Source organism: Apiotrichum porosum, assembly GCF_003942205.1.
Source record: "Apiotrichum porosum strain DSM 27194 chromosome Unknown scaffold_1, whole genome shotgun sequence".
In the NCBI taxonomy this organism is placed as follows: domain Eukaryota; kingdom Fungi; phylum Basidiomycota; class Tremellomycetes; order Trichosporonales; family Trichosporonaceae; genus Apiotrichum; species Apiotrichum porosum.
The window spans coordinates 39,579-57,811 of NW_021167108.1; the positions used below are offsets into that span (position 1 = coordinate 39,579).

An 18,233-nucleotide genomic window follows, 5' to 3' on the forward strand; every position below is an offset into this window, starting at 1 on the left:
TTAGTCGGGTGGCGATCGTAGCGGTGATGCTGGGTATTGGGTATCGCGATAAACGTTAGAGATCGAGGAGGCTAACATAGGGACGAGGAGGACGGCGAGCAGTCGTTGTGCGAGGTACAGGCCAGCTGTCAGCACCGAGTTCGCCCGTCTCCTTTGTGGCCGTGGCGTTGCTTTCTTCGATAATGTGAGACGAGGTGGCGCGGTGAGAGTCTGATGACGAGGTTGAAGACTCGGCGACGGACGGTTCCAAGGACAGAGGCTCGGATACAGAGGGAGAAGCGGGTTGGGTTGGAGGTAGCTCCAGCTCTGCGAGGTCGGGAGCAGCGGGAGATCTCTCAGCCGCAACGTCGGTGGGCGTGTCGACACGCTCGGGAGCGTTGTCTTGCATAAGACGGGCCGGCAGGGGTGGAATAGGTGGCAGACGCCTCTCGCTGAACTCTGGCAGCAGCGATGGAGGAGTCATCGGCGAGAGCGGTGGGATATCAACGTCAAACTCGAGGTCACCAACAGTAAACGTGGATGGAACGACGGTGTCAGCGTCCGAAGCACGGCGGCTCATGGGGCGGCCGAGACCGATGCCGGCGCGAACGGTGGCGAGGTCGTCATGCAGACGCGACAGTTCACGGACTCGAGCACGTGTCCGCTCAATACGCTCAAGAACCATGGCAGGACGCTGGCGATCCACAGCGGGACGGGCACTCTCCACACGCGCTGCCGCATCGACCTCACGCAACACGTCGCGCTCGCGCTGAGCAAGACGTTCGAAACGGGTACGCATGTCGAGGGGCATGTCGGGAGTTGCGAGCATACGCTCAATGCCCATGAGGACGCGGCGCATGCCCGGTCTCTCCTCGGCGAGGACGTGAGGACTGAGCTCACGGGCCATCTCGTGCACGCGTCCACGGGACTGCTCGATGAACTCGAGCAACTGCCGGCGATGGGCCACCCAGTACTCTTCCTGTGGGGCCGATGGGAGCGATCCTGGGGCTGGCCCGTCCCGCCCCAGAAGCGTTTCAAGTCTTGTGGGTCTGTGGACAGGAGGTAACGTGGGGGCCACTTCTGGACGCGATTGGGTGCGAACAAGGCCACCGAGCAGCTCCAGGCGACGAGCGGGCCACGAATCCTCAGTGTCGTCCGTCGCCGAGCTAGAAGAGGCGGACGACTCGGGTGCGTTGGGAGGGAGGCTTGTCGTTGGTACGGCATGACGGCGACGGCGGTCATCGTAGATAAAGTCGCGATAGTACTCGTACTCAAACTGGTCGGGGCTGCGCTCCAGCGGGTCACCAGCCCGCTCGCGTTGGATGCGCTGGATCCAGACTCGCTCCATGTCTTGGACAGCAGATTCGTCAGCTGGGGACGACGGCTGGGGCTCCAAGAGGCTTGGGGCATTGGCACGACGCGGGGGTCGAGGACGGTAGTACCCAGGCGGACGAAGGAAAGAGGGCGACGTGAGAAGGATATGACGCATGGCGGCAACGGGGCGGCGCTGCCCATTGGCATCCAATGGTTCCGGCGGGCCGTACTGCTGGGCACGGCGGGACATTAGCGTCCAGAGCCTATGCGAGTTCTCCACATGCCGACGCATGGCATCGGCACGGACGGTGCTATACTGGTTGGGAACACGGCTGTGAATGATGGCACTGCTGCGCTCGAGATCCCAAGCATTGTACCACTCGCGTTGGGTTTCGTCGAGACGGTGCTGGAGGGCGTGTATGTCGCGGTCGAGCGCATCACGGGGAGATGGTTCAGGGGTTGGGTCTTCAACTGCTGTTGGGTTATCCGCTGGAACTCTGTTGTTGATCAACGAGAGCCCCTGCCGTTCATGGACCATCAGACCCCTGGTTGTCATGCCAGCGGCGACAGCTCGAGCCCACGAGTCGGGACGATGAGTTGGCCGTGGTGGCGGTGGAGCCGCTTCTTCATCTGGAACGTCTGGCACGTCGCGAGCTGGATTGTCGAGAGGTGAAGTGTAAAGGTCCTCGTCTGAACCAAAAGTCCTGTTTGCATGCACGTTGATCGTCTCCAACTGCGACGACGAAGGTGTGTCTGGCGGTGGTGATGAGTCGTCGGGAGGAGGAGCCTCTGCCTCATCAACCGCAGGCACTTCAGGAGGCACGGGAACTGTGCGAACCACGGGCGTTGTCTGTTCGTCGGGCTCCGCCGAGGCCGCCGGCGACCGCACTATGACGGGCTTGGGCTGTCTTGCAATCGCGTCGAGGTTGGTGGGTGCAAATCCACCCCTCATGGTCGTAGACGAAGGCGATGGTCCAGACTGATCGCCAGGTGGAATCGGTGGAGGTGTAGTCGTCGGAGGCCTGCGTTGTTCGGCAGAGTTGATGTGCTGGCGCCAAGTCGACAAGCGCGCGGAGAGTGTCTCACGGCCCGTATCGCGAGTGCGGTCAGGTCCAGGAGTAGCGTTGCTTCGGGGGATAACAGACCGTCGACGTGGTGGGACCGAGACATAAGGACGGGGGAGTAAAAGGGGACCAATGTTGTCGAAGCTTCCAACCGTTGTTGGGCGTCCGAAGCCTGGAGTAAGGGGCGAGCCCGCCGAGACTGCTCGGTCTAACTCGCTTGCCTGTCCACGAAGACGCTCGACAGCGACTGTGAGCTGGTCGACGCGCGCAGACAGAGCATCGCGCAAGTCTTCAAGTGAGCGCAGCAGTACCCGCGCGTTGGCTGAGTCTGGCGCCGATAATAAGGATGATGGTGATGGGACCGAACCCGCCGCCCCGCCTCCCACGGGCGGTGACGGTCCGGTGGGGCCGGGTGGCGGCATGGCCGTAGTGGGTGGTGTGTGTGTCGGGTAGCGAGCAGATATGCCTGGGCAGTGGCCGCTGCCTAGATACCGACGAGGCGCTGCAAAAGACGCGGGATGGCAAGAAAGCAAAGGCGATCAAACGACGAGCAACCACTAACTATCGGTCTGTGGCGAGACGGCGGCGCGGATTCTAAACACACGGGGGCACCCAAGACGCAAGATGACGGGCGGTGCGTCATAGGCGTAAAAGTGGACCCCGAGATCCATCCCTGTCATCTCATCGTTTTCTCTTTCACTCTCACAACTCACTTTCAACATGTTCTTCGACGGCGATACCGGGGACACCAGCGCACAGCTGACGTGGTCCAATGTCGGTCTCGGCTTCCTCTTCATTGTATTCGATTCGGTCCTCTCTGGCGTCCTCGGCCTGGGAATCGGCCGCAGCCTCATCGTCGCTGCCCTCCGATGCGTCCTCCAGCTTTCCATTATGAGCCTGATCCTCGGCAAAGTGTTTGCTAGTCAAAACATCTTTGCCGTGGCCGGTATCGCCCTTCTCCTCAACGTCCTCGGTGCCATCGAGGCGACCTTTAACAAGGCCAAGAGGCGCTTCACCAACATGGTGGGTGTCGCGTAGTGTTCTATTCCTGGCGGCCCGCAACCGAGCGTTTGCTCACCATTGCTCTCAACAGTTCCCTTGCATTCTTCTGTCCATGATCTGCGGCGCCATCCCCATTTCCGTCCTGGGATCCAAGTATGCCATGGCCCAGCACCCCTTCTGGCAGCCAGACCAGTACAGTAAGTCTTTTTCATGGTGGTGTGTTGTGTTTGGAGGCTTCCCCCCACACAACCCCAGCCCGCAACCCTTATACCCTGCACGTATGCTAAATTGGCAGTCCCTATCCTGGGTATGCTGCTGGGTAATGCCATCTCCGCCATTGGTGTAGGCATGAACACTGTCCAAAAGGAATTTGCAGAGAACCGCGACCGCGTCGAGACATACCTCGCAATGGGCGCCAGTCGTTTCGAGGCATGCCAGCCCATTGCGGTCGAGGCGCTCAAGCTCGCCCTCTTGCCGACTGTAAACCAGATGAGCATTATTGGTCTCATCTCCATCCCTGGTGCGTTCATTCCTGACCCGGTTGAGGCGGAGGCTGTGCAGAATGGAGCTAACTTGGGTATCAGGCATGATGACCGGTGCGATTGTTGGTGGCAAGTCGGTCGAGCAAGCCGCAAGGCTCCAGAGTACGTGTCCCAGCTAGTGGTATCGAACGGCACCCTTGGCTCACCAGCACCACAGTGATCATCATGTTCATGATCTCGGCATCGTCCGCACTGTGTACCCTCGCATCCCTCTTCTTCGCCCTCACGACCCTCATTGATAGTCGCCAGCGTATCCGTACGGACCGCCTCGACTCGCGCGCGCCAGCAATGTATCGCGCCCGCGACGCTCTTCTCCGCAAGTGTGCCAATGGACTCCGCTACCTCGTGTGCTGGGGACAGCGTGAGCGCGGAACCGAGGAGGAGAGGCAGGGCCTGCTCAATGGCAACCATTAGTTGCTCTAAGTCATGTAAACCAAACCAAACAAAACCAGAACAGACACTCCTTAAAACCATTCACCCCGTATACCTGCCGCCAGCACATGTATCGGATTTCATGAACAGACGCGCCTTGTGCTACACACACAGATCGTACAAACCCTATTCGATATGAGACGGAGATGATGCCACACTGAAGCCTTACACCTTGACCCGCTTGCCCTTGGAAGCGTCGCCAACCACATTCGAGCCCACCACAGTGTCGACGATACCGAATGCGTGTGAAGGACCAGGCGTCAGGCTACCGCTGCGCTCCTTGCGCACTCGAGATGGGTCCTCAGCAGCGACGGACTGAGGGCGAGAGGCGCCAATACCGCCTGGCCGCTGCGAGGCGGCAGCGGCGTTGATGAGCATGCGGGCGGTGGTTTGCCGAGGGCGGACGCCGCTGCCACTCATACGGGCCATTGACGCTGGGCTTGCGAGTTGGGAGAATGTAGATGCCGGGGCAGACGAGGCCAGACGAGATGCCGCCACTGGTCCTGACGTGGCCAGTCCACGGATGGGGATTGTAGACGAGGTCAGGCTCTTGCCACTGGTCAGCTTTGATGTGAGCTTGCTGCGGCGGTGGTTTGGCCGCGCGTTGCTGATGTTGTGGTGGTTGACACGTGGTGGGCGTGCAGCCTTTCCCCCGAGCGTGGTGAAGCCATGGAAGGTCGACGTGGGAGGTGTAAACGAGGATGAGACGGGCAGAGGAAGGCTGCCAGTGTCCGTTTGGTCCACAGGAGTAGCAGACTCGTGAGACGGCCGCTTGCGGCACCATGTTGTAATGAAGAGCACTCGCTTCTGCCGTCTTTCCCATAGTTAGTGACCTGCTTGCGCGAGCATTATTGCAACTCACTTGCTGTAGAAGAAGTAGTTGGCACTCCACAGGAGACCGCCGACACGTCTGCCAGAGCTATACTCGTCCACTGCACCGAGGCGGGGACTTGCCATGGCGAGGTCAAAGTCATCCATGCGAGAAGAGGAAGAGGAGAAGGAAGCCCTAGATCTCACACCGGGAGATGACGGGACACCGTCCATTTCGAGGTCGATCCCAGCTTGGCCCCAGCTTGTGTACGGGCCTTCACCGTCAATGTCAATATCCATGTCCATAGAGTCGTCCTCCATGCCCTCGTCTTCGCCGTCGTCTTCGTACTCGCTGGCCTCCTCGTTCTCCTCCGGGTCGACATGGGGGTCATACTCTGGCTCTGGGAACCAAGAGTAGACTTCACACTCTTGGAGAGGAACGACGTCGTTAAGAATGCGGTAAAGACTTGGGTTGCCAACATCAGCACTTGTCGGAGACGAGCTCAGGGGGCCGCCAAGGGCAGCCTGTGGGATCGTCGGTGACGAGCCCGAGTTGTTGGGGAGCGAGCCTGGCTGAACAGTCGAAATCCTGAAGTGGTGCGAGTAGGTCACGTCCATACGTTTCCGTAATGGGAGGGAGGCGTCGTCAGGGCCATCTTCCTACTTGGGGTCTCCACGCAGATCACTCACGGTGACAGATCGACAGCATCGATAGACAAGAGGTTGCTTGAGAGATGCGTGAGGACTTGTGGAACGGAAATCTCGCGAGTGAAATGGTCTGGCCGGAGCGCCGAGAAGTCATAGCCGTCGAAGGCCGAGTTCAGGGTCGACACCAGTAGAAAGTGCACTTTGCTATAGGGTGTGGGGTCAGCAATCGCCTTGAATGGCGAATGAGTCGATATTGTCGACGTACCGAGACTCCTTGACGTCAAGGCGACCGAAACACGACGAGAGCCCGGCCTCTTTCATTTCGGGAGAGAAGCTCATTCTGGGGAGAAGAAGGTTTCTGTCAGCGACCGCTCCCCGCCCTGACGCGGACCACACCGCCCCGTTGTTGGCGGCAACAGTTCCAGACTCACTCTTCCATCTCCTCTTGGCCGCTCACATAGGCCTCCTCCATCTCTCTGAACATCTTGCGCTCTTTGGCGACAGGCTTGATCGAGTAGGCTTCAACGCGAGCGTTGACACGGGATTCGGGGGCCGGGTTGGATGACAGCACATCAGAGAGCTGACTGAGCACGGGGTAGTCGAGGTACTTCATCTTGTTAGCTTGATTGAGTGGATCTCAAGTGACCTGAACTCGGCAAGTAGATCAAAGGCAGCGAGTGCGTGCGCGTGGTGGTGGTGGTGGTGGCGGCGAAGAAGCAGAGAAGCTATCTAGCGGTCGGGCCGTTGGGGGAGCGGTGTTCCAGTCGCCGTAAGGGGAGGGGCGTCGATCGATCGGGTTGGAGTGGGAGAAAGTGGGGGACAGAGCAGTCGACTTGGAGGTGCGTTTACAGTGTCGGAATGGTACGAGGCACTATCTGGTGACGTGCGTATATGAAGAGATGTGGATAGAGAAGAGTAAGAAGCGGTAGGAAGGCGGCGGCGGCGCTGTGTGGGGTTCGGAGGAACGTGGGCGGGGCAGGGGGGGGAGGTGATAGGGTGATAAGATGGCGTAGGTGGCGTGGGGTGGGGGGAGGTTTGATTGCTGGCGATTCGTTGTACTGTGGCTACCCTCTAGAGGGTATTGCTAACGATCATGCTGTGGTGTGTGTGGGAGAGCGATGTAGCGAGAGAGGGAGGAAGGGGGGGAGTGTTGAAATGACACTCGTTGGGATGAGACACAGAACTATGATGCGCCTTCGTCCTTTCTTGCTCCGGGATTCATCTCTCCACCGCCTGGCCGCGCCCGGCTGTGCGCGGGCCTATAACTTGCCCGATGCGGCAATTCTGCTTCCGTGCAACACCCTCGCCACCCCCTTTCCCGTGCGACGCAAGTGTCAACAATCATTCGCACGTCCACAACAGAAACCCCCTCCATCATGAGCGAACGCGACGACTCGTTCTTTGCACCACCGCGCGCCTCCTCGGCGTCCCATGACCCCCGTGCACATATGCAGGCCCAGTCACGCATGCGCGCGCGTCAAATGTTCGGCCTCCCCTCGGACCCAACGAGCCACCATCCGTCCTCCGAGTTTGACGACTATGGCAGCTTTGACCAGTCATATGCAGCAGCAGCAAGCTACGAGATTGGCGACGAGGAGCTGATGGAGGAAGGCGGGGATATTATGGACGAGGACGACGACGACCAGGACGAGCGTGACGCCGAGGACGAACTCGACGGCATGGCCGGATACGAACACGGCCACGAAGGAGAAGGCGAGGAGCAAGCAGACAACACCTACCTCGAGTCCGATGCGAGCTCGGCCGCTTTCGATCCCGATGACGACCCCGAAGCGTGGGCAGAGAGACTAGACGAGCTTGCGGGCACGTTGGAGATGAGCGAGGCGGAGGCTCGCGCACTCCGCTGGGGACCAGCAATCGGTCGAGAACGAGATGGTGAGCAGCCCCCTACCTGGACCCTCCGACTCACAGGCTGACGGTGTAGCGCCTGATTTGCATATCGACGACTTCCGAAAGTTGCTCAACCATCACCTCACGGCCACTGACTGGAAGTTCCACCCCAGTGACCGAACCGTCCCTCTCGCACCTGGTATGACGCCCAACCCCGAGAACCACCCCATCCGCGTTCTTGGACACAACTGGATCGGCCGTGAGGCTGGACGGCGACTTGATCCTCTCATCGGGTTACGCCAGACGGCGCTCGAGAACGGGTTTGGCGCGGCCATGTGAGCGTGAACGATACCAGCAACAACCATTCACAAGTCAGTACGCCGTTGGCGCCGCCCCGCGAGGACGCAAGAGGAGAGAAGATACCGTGCATTGTACCATACCCCCACCCCACGTTCCCACCACGTCTGCATGTCACTAGATCCAACGTCACCGCCATATGCACAGCCATGTACATTGTTGCTGCATTCTATGTGGAGGATGGTTGCAGTGTTCAGTGTTTATTCGTGGCATTTGGCGTGGAAGGTGGTGCCTATGACGCAGTTCGCCGATCTCCTCCATGTTGGCGAATTGTTGACGAACATATCGCGGACTCGTACACCATCATCATCTTCCTTCTTCACCACAGCGATGGGTCACGAGTGCCAGGCCGAAGGTGGGTGTGCACCTGTAACAGTTTATTCTTCCCTTGCTGTGTCGCTGACACGGTCAGCCTGCGCGATCCAGGACTGCCTCACCCGCAACAACTACAACGACGCCAAGTGCCAGGACCGTGTTCGTGCCCTGTACGCATGCTGCGACGCAATGTACAAGCGCGGCGCTGCCCAGGGCAAGTCTGAAGCCGAGACCAAGAGCGACTCGTGTCCTCTTCTCTCTGTCGTCAAGCGCAAGATGAAGCAGTTTGAACAGTAGCTGGACGCACGGCTTTGGTCTGCGCGTCGTCACTTGAGGTTGACATTGCTCGGAAACTCTTGGGACCACGCGAGAGCCCTGCTGTTCGACACTTGAGCCTACTTGGGCAAGGCTCTCTCGTCGCTTCGCTCATGCGCTTAGCTGCCAGGTGGCAGCTCCGTGGTCGCGTGTCAGCAACCCGGTGTGGCAGCTGGTTGCCCATCTGCGATTCCCCGCGGATTAACAATCGTGTCGTGTATCTACCAATGCATGTCCCTTTAGAGCTTTAGAGCGGTTCATACGTTCATACCCTGTTTGACCGTGTCATCGCTTGAGCTGCATGTTGCACCTGCCTCTCGAGCTGCCTGCAAGCTGTCCCAGGTCTCAACATGACGACCACCACAGCACGGTGCTGAATATTATTGCCTTATTTTTCAGCATTCCTCCTATCAACCACGCGACAGAAATACTTCCGCTCCTTCCCTCCACTTCTGATGTTTTTGGCTGTCCCTCACGCACGGCCACAAGGCCCTCAACAGCTGCATTTCACCCAGCCAACAACACTCAAAAACACCATGCCCGACCCTTCATCCGTGGCAGGGCCTTCGACCCCAAAGTCGAAGAAGAAGAACAACAAGAAGCGCGCCGCCGAGAGCGGTGCTTCCGCGTCCAAGCGTGACCGCAAGGCACCCAGGATCGACGATGACGATGCCGAGGTCTCCAAAGAGTCTTCCGTTGACCCCATGGCCGCGCTCGATGCCGCGCTCGAGAAGGCTCCTACAGCCGATGGCGAGGTCGAGGAGGCTACCGACGCTCACATCCCTGGTGCTGCTCCCGTGAGGGCTGACGAGTATGAGCTCGAGGCCGAGCGCGAGGTCGAGGCCAGCAAGGGTCTCGGCGGCGATGCTGTTGAGGAGGGCAAGATGAAGCTGGTTCACCAGGTTCGCCACCAGGTGAGTAGCTGTTCAACGACACTGGTGATGGGAAGAATATACACTGAACTGACACTTGCCCTAGGTCGCTGTTCCCCCCAATTATCCTTACATCCCCATCGCGCAGCACAAGCGCAACGACCCTCCCGCGAGGGAATACAAGTTCGAGCTCGACCCTTTCCAGCACGTCTCGACCTCATGTATTGAGCGTAACGAGAGTGTTCTCGTCTCTGCGCACACTTCGGCCGGTAAGACCGTTATTGCCGAGTACGCTATCGCCACCTGTCTGAAAGAGGGCAAGCGTGTCGTGTACACCTCCCCCATCAAGGTAGGTTGAAGGTTCTGTTACCAGGCGCTAACCGTCAGGCGCTCTCGAACCAGAAGTACCGCGAGTTCCTCGAGACTTTTTCGGACGTCGGTCTTATGACGGGTGATGTCACCATCAACCCTACCGCGTCGTGTCTGGTCATGACCACTGAGATTCTGCGTTCGATGCTGTACCGCGGTTCCGAGGTCATGCGCGAGGTTGCCTGGGTCATTTTCGACGAGGTCCACTACATGCGTGACAAGGAGCGTGGTGTCGTGTGGGAAGAGACCATCATCTTGCTCCCTCACAAGGTCCGCTACGTCTTCCTCTCGGCCACCATCCCCAACTCTATGGAGTTTGCCGAATGGATCTGTCAGACGCACGAACAACCGTGTCACGTCGTGTATACCGATTTCCGTCCCACACCGCTACAGCACTACCTCTTCCCCGCCGGCTCCGAAGGGATCTACCTCGTCGTCGACGAGCGCGCCAACTTCCGCGAGGACAACTTCCAAAAGGCCATGGCCGCGCTCGCTGCTGGCCAGGGCGAAGACTCTGGTTCTGCCGACGCTGGCAAGGGCCGCAAGGGCGGCAAGACCCGCAAGGGTGGCGCGATGAAGGGCGGCGTTTCCGACATTTACAAGATTGTCAAGCTCATCATGAACCGCAACCTCAACCCCGTCATCATCTTCGCCTTTTCGAAGCGCGAGTGTGAGAACCTGGCCATGCAAATGTCCAAGCTCGACTTCAACACCGAGGACGAGGCCGCCACCGTCCAGCAGGTGTTTGAGAGCGCTATCGGCGCTCTGTCCGAGGAGGACCGCAAGCTCCCCCAGATTGAGCATCTCTTGCCCCTCCTCAAGCGCGGTATCGGAATCCATCACGGTGGTCTCCTTCCCATCCTCAAGGAGGTTATTGAGATTCTCTTCCAGGAGGGTCTCATCAAGGCTCTCTTCGCCACCGAGACCTTCTCCATCGGTCTTAACATGCCTGCCAAGACTGTCGTCTTCACCTCGGTCCGCAAGTTTGACGGCAAGGACTTCCGTAACCTCTCTGGTGGCGAGTACATCCAGATGTCGGGTCGTGCCGGTCGTCGTGGTCTCGACGCGCGTGGTATCGTCATCATGATGTGCGACGAGAAGATTGAGCCCGACGCGGCCAAGGGCATGGTCAAGGGCCAGGCCGACCGCCTCGACTCGGCCTTCCACCTCGGCTACAACATGATCATCAACCTCATGCGCGTTGAGGGTATCTCCCCCGAGTACATGCTCGAGCGCTGCTTCTACCAGTTCCAGAACGCGCTCAGCGTTCCCGTTCTTGAGAAGCAGCTGAAGGCCGCCGAGGTGGAGCGCGACTCTATCACCATCGAGGGTGAGGACGACATTGCCGAGTACTACGAGCTCCGTGACCAGCTCCAGCAGCTCGAGTCTGACTTCAAGTCGGTCATCACCCACCCCACCTATGTCCTTCCGTTCCTCCAGCCCGGCCGCATGGTCGAGGTCCGTGACGGTGACCGCGACTTTGGATGGGCTGTCGTTGTTGCCTACAACAAGGTCCAGAACCAGAGGGGCAAGCCTCCCCTCGTCACCGAGAACGACCCCCCTCAGAAGGGTTACGTTGTCGATGTCCTGGTCAAGGTCGCCTCGGGATCCCAGGTGCCTCGTGACCGCTCGTCTGCCGGTATCATGCCCCCTGGTCCCGGCGACAATGGCGAGGTTGCCATCATTGGTGTCTTGCTCTCGACTGTCCAGTCCGTTGCCCACCTCCGTCTCCACCTGCCCAAGGACCTCCGCTCCCAGTCGGAGAAGAACACTGCCTTCAAGGCCGTGTCCGAGGTCAAGAAGCGCTTCCCTAAGGGCATCACCCTCCTCGACCCCGTCCAGAACATGGGTATCAAGGACGACTCGTTCAAGAAGCTCGTCAAGAAGATTTCCATCTTGGAAGCCAAGATCCAGACTCTGCCCATCACATCGTCCGAGGACCTGCCCGCCAAGTTTGACGAGTACGACCGCAAGGTCAAGGCGATTGAGAATGTCCGCTCCCTCAAGAAGCGTATTGCCTCGGTTCACGATGTCCTCCAGCTCGAGGAGCTGCACGGCCGCAAGCGTGTGCTCCGCCGTCTCGGCTTTGTGACCGCCGACGACGTCGTCGAGATGAAGGGCCGTGTGGCGTGTGAGATCTCCACCGGTGACGAGCTCCTCATTACCGAGCTCATGTTCGGTGGTGTCTTCAACCCCCTCACTCCCGACCAGTGTGCCGCCCTGCTGTCGTGCTTCGTCCTCCAGGAAAGGTCCGAGGGCAAGGCCAAGATCAGCGAGGACCTTGCCGGTCCCCTCCGCTCGCTGCAGGAGGCTGCGCGCCGTATCGCAAAGGTCTCGAACGAGAGCAAGATCGCCGTCGTCGAGGACGAGTTTGTCCAGAGCTTCCGTGTCGAACTCATCCCCCTCGTCCTCGCCTGGTGCAAGGGTGCCTCGTTTGCCGAAATCTCCAAGTTGACAGACCTGTTTGAGGGCTCCACCATTCGTACCTTCCGTCGTCTGCAGGAGCTCCTCCGCCAGATGGGCCAGGCCGCCAAGGTCATTGGCAACACCGACCTGGAGGAGAAGTTTGGCAAGGCGCTCGAACTCCTCGAGCGTCCCGGTACCGTCATGTTCAACCCCAGTCTGTACCTGTAATCCGGGATATCTCTTGGGTAGAGAGGGGAAGATCGTCTCCGGATCAGGCGCAACTCAGAGAAAGGGTGTTACTCGGCCGCACACTAGGTTTCAATGGCTCAATAGACTTGTACATTATGCAACCGCATGTTCATGTTTCGCTGAAAGGAAAGAATTCAGGCGGGGGAGTGTGGCGCCGCGGTGGTGGCGCGAGATCTTTGTGGCTGTGGAAATGGCGAATTCAACGCCTCCAACGCGTCTATGGGGGGGCACGAACGACAGTCATGTTCGGTAAAGGCGAGCATATCAATGGCAGTGGATACCATCTTGTCTTGTGCATGTTACAAAGCGAGAGTGTCTTATCGGTGGCTCAAGACTTGGCACAGGCGCAGGGAGCATGTGAGGTGGCGATCACCACCCGGTGTTGTAAACAAGTCGTCAGAGCTCTGCTCCCACGGCGCGCCCTCGTCTGTACAAGCCACACAGAACCTCGCTACGCACGTAAATGGGCAAACGAGGAAGCGGGCTTGGGGGGCGCGCGAAGCTGCGATGCACATGCAAATGGGCGCACAGACCACCGCGTATGCTCATCTTGCAAACGCGCCTGCCAAAACTCACACCCGTCCATTCTCACTTTTACCCCTAGTATCCCTTGTACCCTTGTCTTGTGTCTTCTCTCTGTCAACTCCTTCCTTCTTATCCATACTCCGTCCCTCTCCTTTTAATGCTTATACCCTCCCAGTGGCTCATCGAGTCGCATTAATCATGCCGTCCCGGAAACGCGGGTCGCACAAGGCGCGGCTCACTCTCGAGAAGCGACACTGGTACACCTGCGATGGTCGGACGTTGAGTTGGGAAGGTACGCGCACAACTTTGTAACTCCCCCTCGGATCGATCTCAACTGACACACTCCCCCACCACAGACTCATGGTACACCCAGCCGTTCTACACTGCCAGCGAAAGCCATTACGACTCTGCAGCGTCCACCGGACCCGTCAACCCGCCGCAGAGTGTGCTCGCCACCATCGCCGCTTGCAAAGCCCAAACCATGACAGGAGCTGGTGTAACCAACAGGCCCAGCTTGACCGATTCTGGCACCGTCTCCTCGTCAACCAACGCACTGGCCACCGTTGTCTCGACAGCGCCGCCGGGGCCATCATCCGCAACAGGCACCTCCAGCTCCGTCGTCCAAACGTCTGCAGCGACGGTACCGACAACCACACTCCAGCTGTCCTCGGGCGCGACCACTCTTGCTTCCTCGGGCGTGTCTTCCTCGACTGCCTTCCCCACAGTCTCTTTTGTCACAGGCGCTACACAACAGTCCTCCACCACCTCCCTCGCCGCCGTCAACTTCCATGCGGGCACGTGGGATTCGCAGGCACAGGGCGCGGCGTTCGCCGGCGCAGTGACTCTCCTGGCGGGCGGCCTTGTTTGGGGTCTGTGGGCGGTCTTGCGGCCGCGCATTCCTGTTCTCTATGCACCGCGCAAGTGGTTTCTACTGCCAGGGTAGGTGTCGTGACAGTGGTGGTGACCTAACCTGCCCAGCTCCCGTCCATCAGCACCGACGCTTCGGGCATTCTTCACTCCCTTCCTGCACCTTCCGTCACTCTCTTCCACGACAAGTGATGCCCATGTCACGCCTCGTGTCACTTTGGCCGTTCTGGCCATGTCGACCGTAGCTACAGTGTTGAGTCTGGGAGTCTTCCTTCCACTCATGGTTGCCGGCGTCCCGCACTTGGCCGCCACTTCGCCTGCCAACTCGCGTGGCGGCCATTTTGGCTCACTTACCGACTTGTCACTCCTCCGTCTCTTGAATGCCTTGGATCCCAGCCCAGATTCGCCTGCCACACGGGCCCTCCTTCTGCACCATATCCGAGATCTCCCTTCTACTATTACCCCAGCAATAGGCACGGCCCGCGCTCGCCTCATTACCATCTTGGTTCTCACCGCAACAGTATGGGTTGGGGGATCGCTGTTTGTCATCTCGCGCGTCTACCGCGACCTCGTCAGATACGGCGACCGCTTTGACGAAACGTGCGATGGACAAGACATGGTCTTTGTTCCCTCTGAAGGCTCGTCGTGGCGGGGGATGACTGAGACTGGCATCCGCCGACGCCTCGTAAAGGTCCTCTGTCCTGAGGACGAGTGCAGTGTGGCGGGCGTCTTTGCCGTAAAGTAAGTTTCAAGCCCAAGGTCATGTTGCTGACTGTGTAGCCACTTGCTCGCCGTCAATGAGCTCGTCCGAGAGCGTGAACATGTGCTCGACGTTCTCGAGACTGCCGAGGCCAAGTACATCATGTCCTTCCCACTACTGCCACCACCCGTTCCAAGGAACATGGGCGACACGACCGTCTCAACTCCTGGCACCGCAATCGGCACCTTGTCCACCGCCATGTCCTCCACGTCCGAACCCAACATCGCCGACTTTACTCCAGCGGGTCCCAAGGGGTCCGCATTTCTGGAAGTCGCCCAGCGCAAGTCGGTTATTGACAACAATGGTCGTCTCCACATTGGTCAAAAGGTGTTCCAGGATGCTGACGGCACCTTTCTCCCCGCTCCTGGCGGCAGTAGCCCAGCTGGATCCCGCAGAGTGTCCATTGTGCCCAGTCTTCCGAGTCCTACCCACTCGGACCGCACGAGCGCCCACACATCAGCGTCCGTGTCACGTCCTACCTCGCTGCTACTCCCCCGCGAACTCGCCAAGCTCAAAGCAGACGTCACATGGACCCGCTCCCGCCTCCAAAAGCTGAATGCCCGAACGGAAGCTGCGCAAAGGAAGAAACTCCAGAGTTCGACTCAGGGTGACGAGACGGCCGTCGGCTGGATCATTGTCGGCCGCGGTGTTCGGACGCTGCCCAACGCACTCGAGATCCTGGGTCGTTCTAAGGAAGACATCATCTGGGACAACCTCGGTGCGACAGGTAGTCTTCGGACATTCTGGTACAAGGTCGCTGGCATCACTGCCGTTCTCCTTGCAATTTGTGAGTTTGACAGAGGCCTGATGACAACTGACAATCCAGCCCTTCCTTTTATTGGACTTGCGGTCGCCAGTGCCCCAGGATTTTCACACTACCTTGTGTTCCTCAAGCCGCTCAGCAACACCAATGGGATTGGAGCCGGTATCGTCGAGGGATTCGTTCCTGCTGTAGTGCTTACCATTGCGTTCATTGCGGGTGCCGTTTTGGTGAAACGTAAGTGGCATTGATATGAGCTTGCACTCACTCCAGGCTTTGTAACCCAGCTACGACCCGTGTCCCACTCTGAGTGCAGTGCATTGGCGTTCAAAGCAAGTCTCTATGTTCTGGTGAGTTTATCCACCGCGGGTATAATTGACGAGTAGCTCGCGGTTGGCACTTTGTGGTTCGTCACCCTCGGGGCTTTGGAATTTGGCGTCCAAGGTTGTGCCACCAATGTACAGCAAGCTCGAGCAGTAGGTGATGGCGCTGTCTTCATTTGTAAGTCGGCTTCGCCTTTCCACTCTAACCGCTACAGCCTGGTTATCCCTTATAATTGTAGTAAACCTCGCACTGGTTGTTCCCGGTCTGATGGTCCTCCGACCTATCAGCTTCGTCAAGTGGCTGTTGAATAAACGCAAGGCTATCACTCCACGACAGCGATTCTTACGTGAGTTGGCCGACTTCTTACGGTGCTAACTCTCAGTCGCCCGTCCTCCAGACTTTGACCTCACCGTGACGGTTGCTCCTCTGCTAGCCGCCTTTTTCCAACTTTCAGCCCTCGGCGGCGTTTTCCCTCTACTGGTGCTCCCGACCCTGATCTTTGCCTACCTCACTCTGGTTGCTAGCTGCTGGCTCGCCACACGCGTGTTCTGTCTGTCTCATGGAGGCCCGTCGGACGGCAGCATGGCTCGGTGGGCGGTTCGTCGCCTTGGCTGGGCTGTTGGCCTACAACCCGCCATCTTCGGCCTGGTCCTCCTCTCACGCAATGAATGGACCATCGGTGGCGTTGGTGTCGGCGTCGGCGCTTTGGCACTTGTCATGTCCGAACTCGTCACCGTCGTCCTTCATCGACCTCAGAAGCAGCCCAGGTTCCCTCTTGCCGACTTTTCACGGACCCCACTTGAGGACGAGACCAAGCATCGCCGATTCGGATCGGACCACTCAATGCTCGCTGCCCTTCACGATCTACTCCCTGGTCTGAGCCGTCTGCCGAACGATAACCCCCTCCCACTATCCACCGACGCCATCGATGACCTCCAGTCCACCAGGCGGGCAATGTATGCGTCGCCGCAAGCAGCCAGGACGAACAAGAACATGCCGTGCGGTCCAAGCATCCAGGTGATTGGTCCTGCCGACGAGTCAAGGGGTCTTATCTACGCACCCGACCTGCTGGCGCCCATACCGGATGTGTGGCTCCCGCGAGATCCCGCCGGTGTCGCTCAGCACGAAGCCGACAACCTCGCTGGCGAGGGCTTGGTGGCAGTGATTGACCCAATCGAGTTTTCAGATTACGAGTAAGAGAAGGGGGACAGCGGGGGTTTTAAGGTTATATTGTAGCATGGTGAATAGTGCATATTGGATAGAAGTCGAAAGGTAGCTTTAGGAGTAATGTCATGTGTTACCAGAGTCCATCAAGGAGGTGGCGGTGGTGGGTTGACAGCCGATTATTTGCTGTTTTTTCGTAAATATTCGGCCCCGATTAGGTTCCCGCCTGGCGAGCAGGTGCCAATCACGGTCGAGTGGAAGACGGAGAGGAGCTGTTGTTGGACATGCCATGTACCCGACTACAGGTCACAAGTTTACGCTCGAGAATCCAAGGCGTTATAGAGTTTGTTGCGAAGGCGTAGGGTGATCGGTCGTGGGGCACCTGTTCCCCGAATACCAAGTATGGCCGTCCGAAACCGTTAATGCCGGGAAATTTTGGACGCGTTATGCGTTTCTCAGGCGCCTGAAATACCGACTATGGCGTCTCTTTTCGTTGAGACTGTCCAGCTGCAGGCGGTTAGTGGGTTTCTCGCTGGCGCTAATGCGTTTCCCGTCGGCGCCATCTATGATCCATGATCCATGAGACCCAAGACGCCGGTGCCGTCAATCCTCTGATGAACCAACGTTGTACTGCTGACTGCTGCATACGCATGATCGGGTTTGCCTGGCCGAGCCAGTCCATCTTGGGAGATTTGATTGAACTGGCCTTGGCGCATGTACCAAAACCAGTGCCAACTCACCAAGCGAACGTGTACACCCCTTGTGGGCTTGTGGTGGCCCTTGGAGACGAAAGTGTTGAAGTGCATCCGTCTTGCTAACCGCGCAGCCCGTGCCAGCACAGTCGGTCAGATGTCCCTTTGGCACACCATCGGACGTCCGGACCCGATGCAGCTTGATCAAGTGCAGTGGTCGTCTAGGGCAATCTGAGGTAGCGCAGAATGCCGATGTCGCCTCTCGCTCATATCGGAACCACGTTTCTGGGGCTGGAGCAGCGTCGAGCAGCGCAGCTTGGACTGGGGAGGCCAGGCCTGCCCGGCCGACATTGTGATGGTTTGGTCGAGGTTGGCGCGAAGCCCCTACCCCCATTGCCACACGCCAGCGACACTACCGCTCGGGTACGCGCTAGGATGAGGTTAACTGTGCTGTGACGCGCCTGATATACACGCAGTGAGAGCTGTGCCAGCTGTGACCAGGCGATGGGGACGAGGGTGCATGTCTGTGCTGCACACCTGTGGCTTGCCGCCGACGCACACGGCCCTGGTGGATCTGCGACCAGTGCACGCCGAGGGATATTTGCTCCGTCACAGGCTG

The 18,233-nt window shown here is 58.8% G+C and overlaps 7 protein-coding genes across 7 annotated transcripts; 5 read left to right on the top strand and 2 right to left on the bottom strand.

Moving 5' to 3' along the window:
• Positions 1-55: 55 nt before the first annotated feature.
• EHS24_000017 (uncharacterized protein) lies at positions 56-2,779 on the bottom strand (the record flags this gene model as incomplete). The annotated part of the gene is made up of 1 exon (XM_028615860.1): positions 56-2,779. The coding sequence occupies one exon, from the start codon at positions 2,777-2,779 to the stop codon at positions 56-58; it is 2,724 nt and encodes a 907-aa protein (XP_028479717.1).
• Positions 2,780-3,077: 298 nt separating this feature from the next.
• EHS24_000018 (uncharacterized protein) lies at positions 3,078-4,315 on the top strand (the record flags this gene model as incomplete). The annotated part of the gene is made up of 5 exons (XM_028615861.1): positions 3,078-3,380; positions 3,451-3,556; positions 3,655-3,879; positions 3,944-4,003; positions 4,059-4,315. 5 exons carry the CDS (start codon positions 3,078-3,080, stop codon positions 4,313-4,315), a joined length of 951 nt encoding a protein of 316 aa, XP_028479718.1.
• A 183-nt stretch (positions 4,316-4,498) lies between these two features.
• EHS24_000019 (uncharacterized protein) lies at positions 4,499-6,404 on the bottom strand (the record flags this gene model as incomplete). Its single annotated transcript, XM_028615862.1, has 5 exons — positions 4,499-5,147; positions 5,196-5,732; positions 5,834-5,995; positions 6,057-6,131; positions 6,223-6,404. 5 exons carry the CDS (start codon positions 6,402-6,404, stop codon positions 4,499-4,501), a joined length of 1,605 nt encoding a protein of 534 aa, XP_028479719.1.
• A 763-nt stretch (positions 6,405-7,167) lies between these two features.
• EHS24_000020 (uncharacterized protein) lies at positions 7,168-7,978 on the top strand (the record flags this gene model as incomplete). Its single annotated transcript, XM_028615863.1, has 2 exons — positions 7,168-7,684; positions 7,734-7,978. The coding sequence occupies 2 exons, from the start codon at positions 7,168-7,170 to the stop codon at positions 7,976-7,978; spliced, it is 762 nt and encodes a 253-aa protein (XP_028479720.1).
• Positions 7,979-8,326: 348 nt separating this feature from the next.
• EHS24_000021 (uncharacterized protein) lies at positions 8,327-8,608 on the top strand (the record flags this gene model as incomplete). Its single annotated transcript, XM_028615864.1, has 2 exons — positions 8,327-8,351; positions 8,409-8,608. 2 exons carry the CDS (start codon positions 8,327-8,329, stop codon positions 8,606-8,608), a joined length of 225 nt encoding a protein of 74 aa, XP_028479721.1.
• A 554-nt stretch (positions 8,609-9,162) lies between these two features.
• On the top strand, positions 9,163-12,501 carry MTR4 (ATP-dependent RNA helicase mtr4; the record flags this gene model as incomplete). The annotated part of the gene is made up of 3 exons (XM_028615865.1): positions 9,163-9,540; positions 9,605-9,847; positions 9,901-12,501. The coding sequence occupies 3 exons, from the start codon at positions 9,163-9,165 to the stop codon at positions 12,499-12,501; spliced, it is 3,222 nt and encodes a 1,073-aa protein (XP_028479722.1).
• Positions 12,502-13,245: 744 nt separating this feature from the next.
• Positions 13,246-16,955, top strand: EHS24_000023 (uncharacterized protein; the record flags this gene model as incomplete). Its single annotated transcript, XM_028615866.1, has 8 exons — positions 13,246-13,339; positions 13,404-13,986; positions 14,026-14,655; positions 14,695-15,461; positions 15,501-15,671; positions 15,879-15,935; positions 15,997-16,104; positions 16,156-16,955. The coding sequence occupies 8 exons, from the start codon at positions 13,246-13,248 to the stop codon at positions 16,953-16,955; spliced, it is 3,210 nt and encodes a 1,069-aa protein (XP_028479723.1).
• Between the last annotated feature and the right edge of the window lie 1,278 nt (positions 16,956-18,233).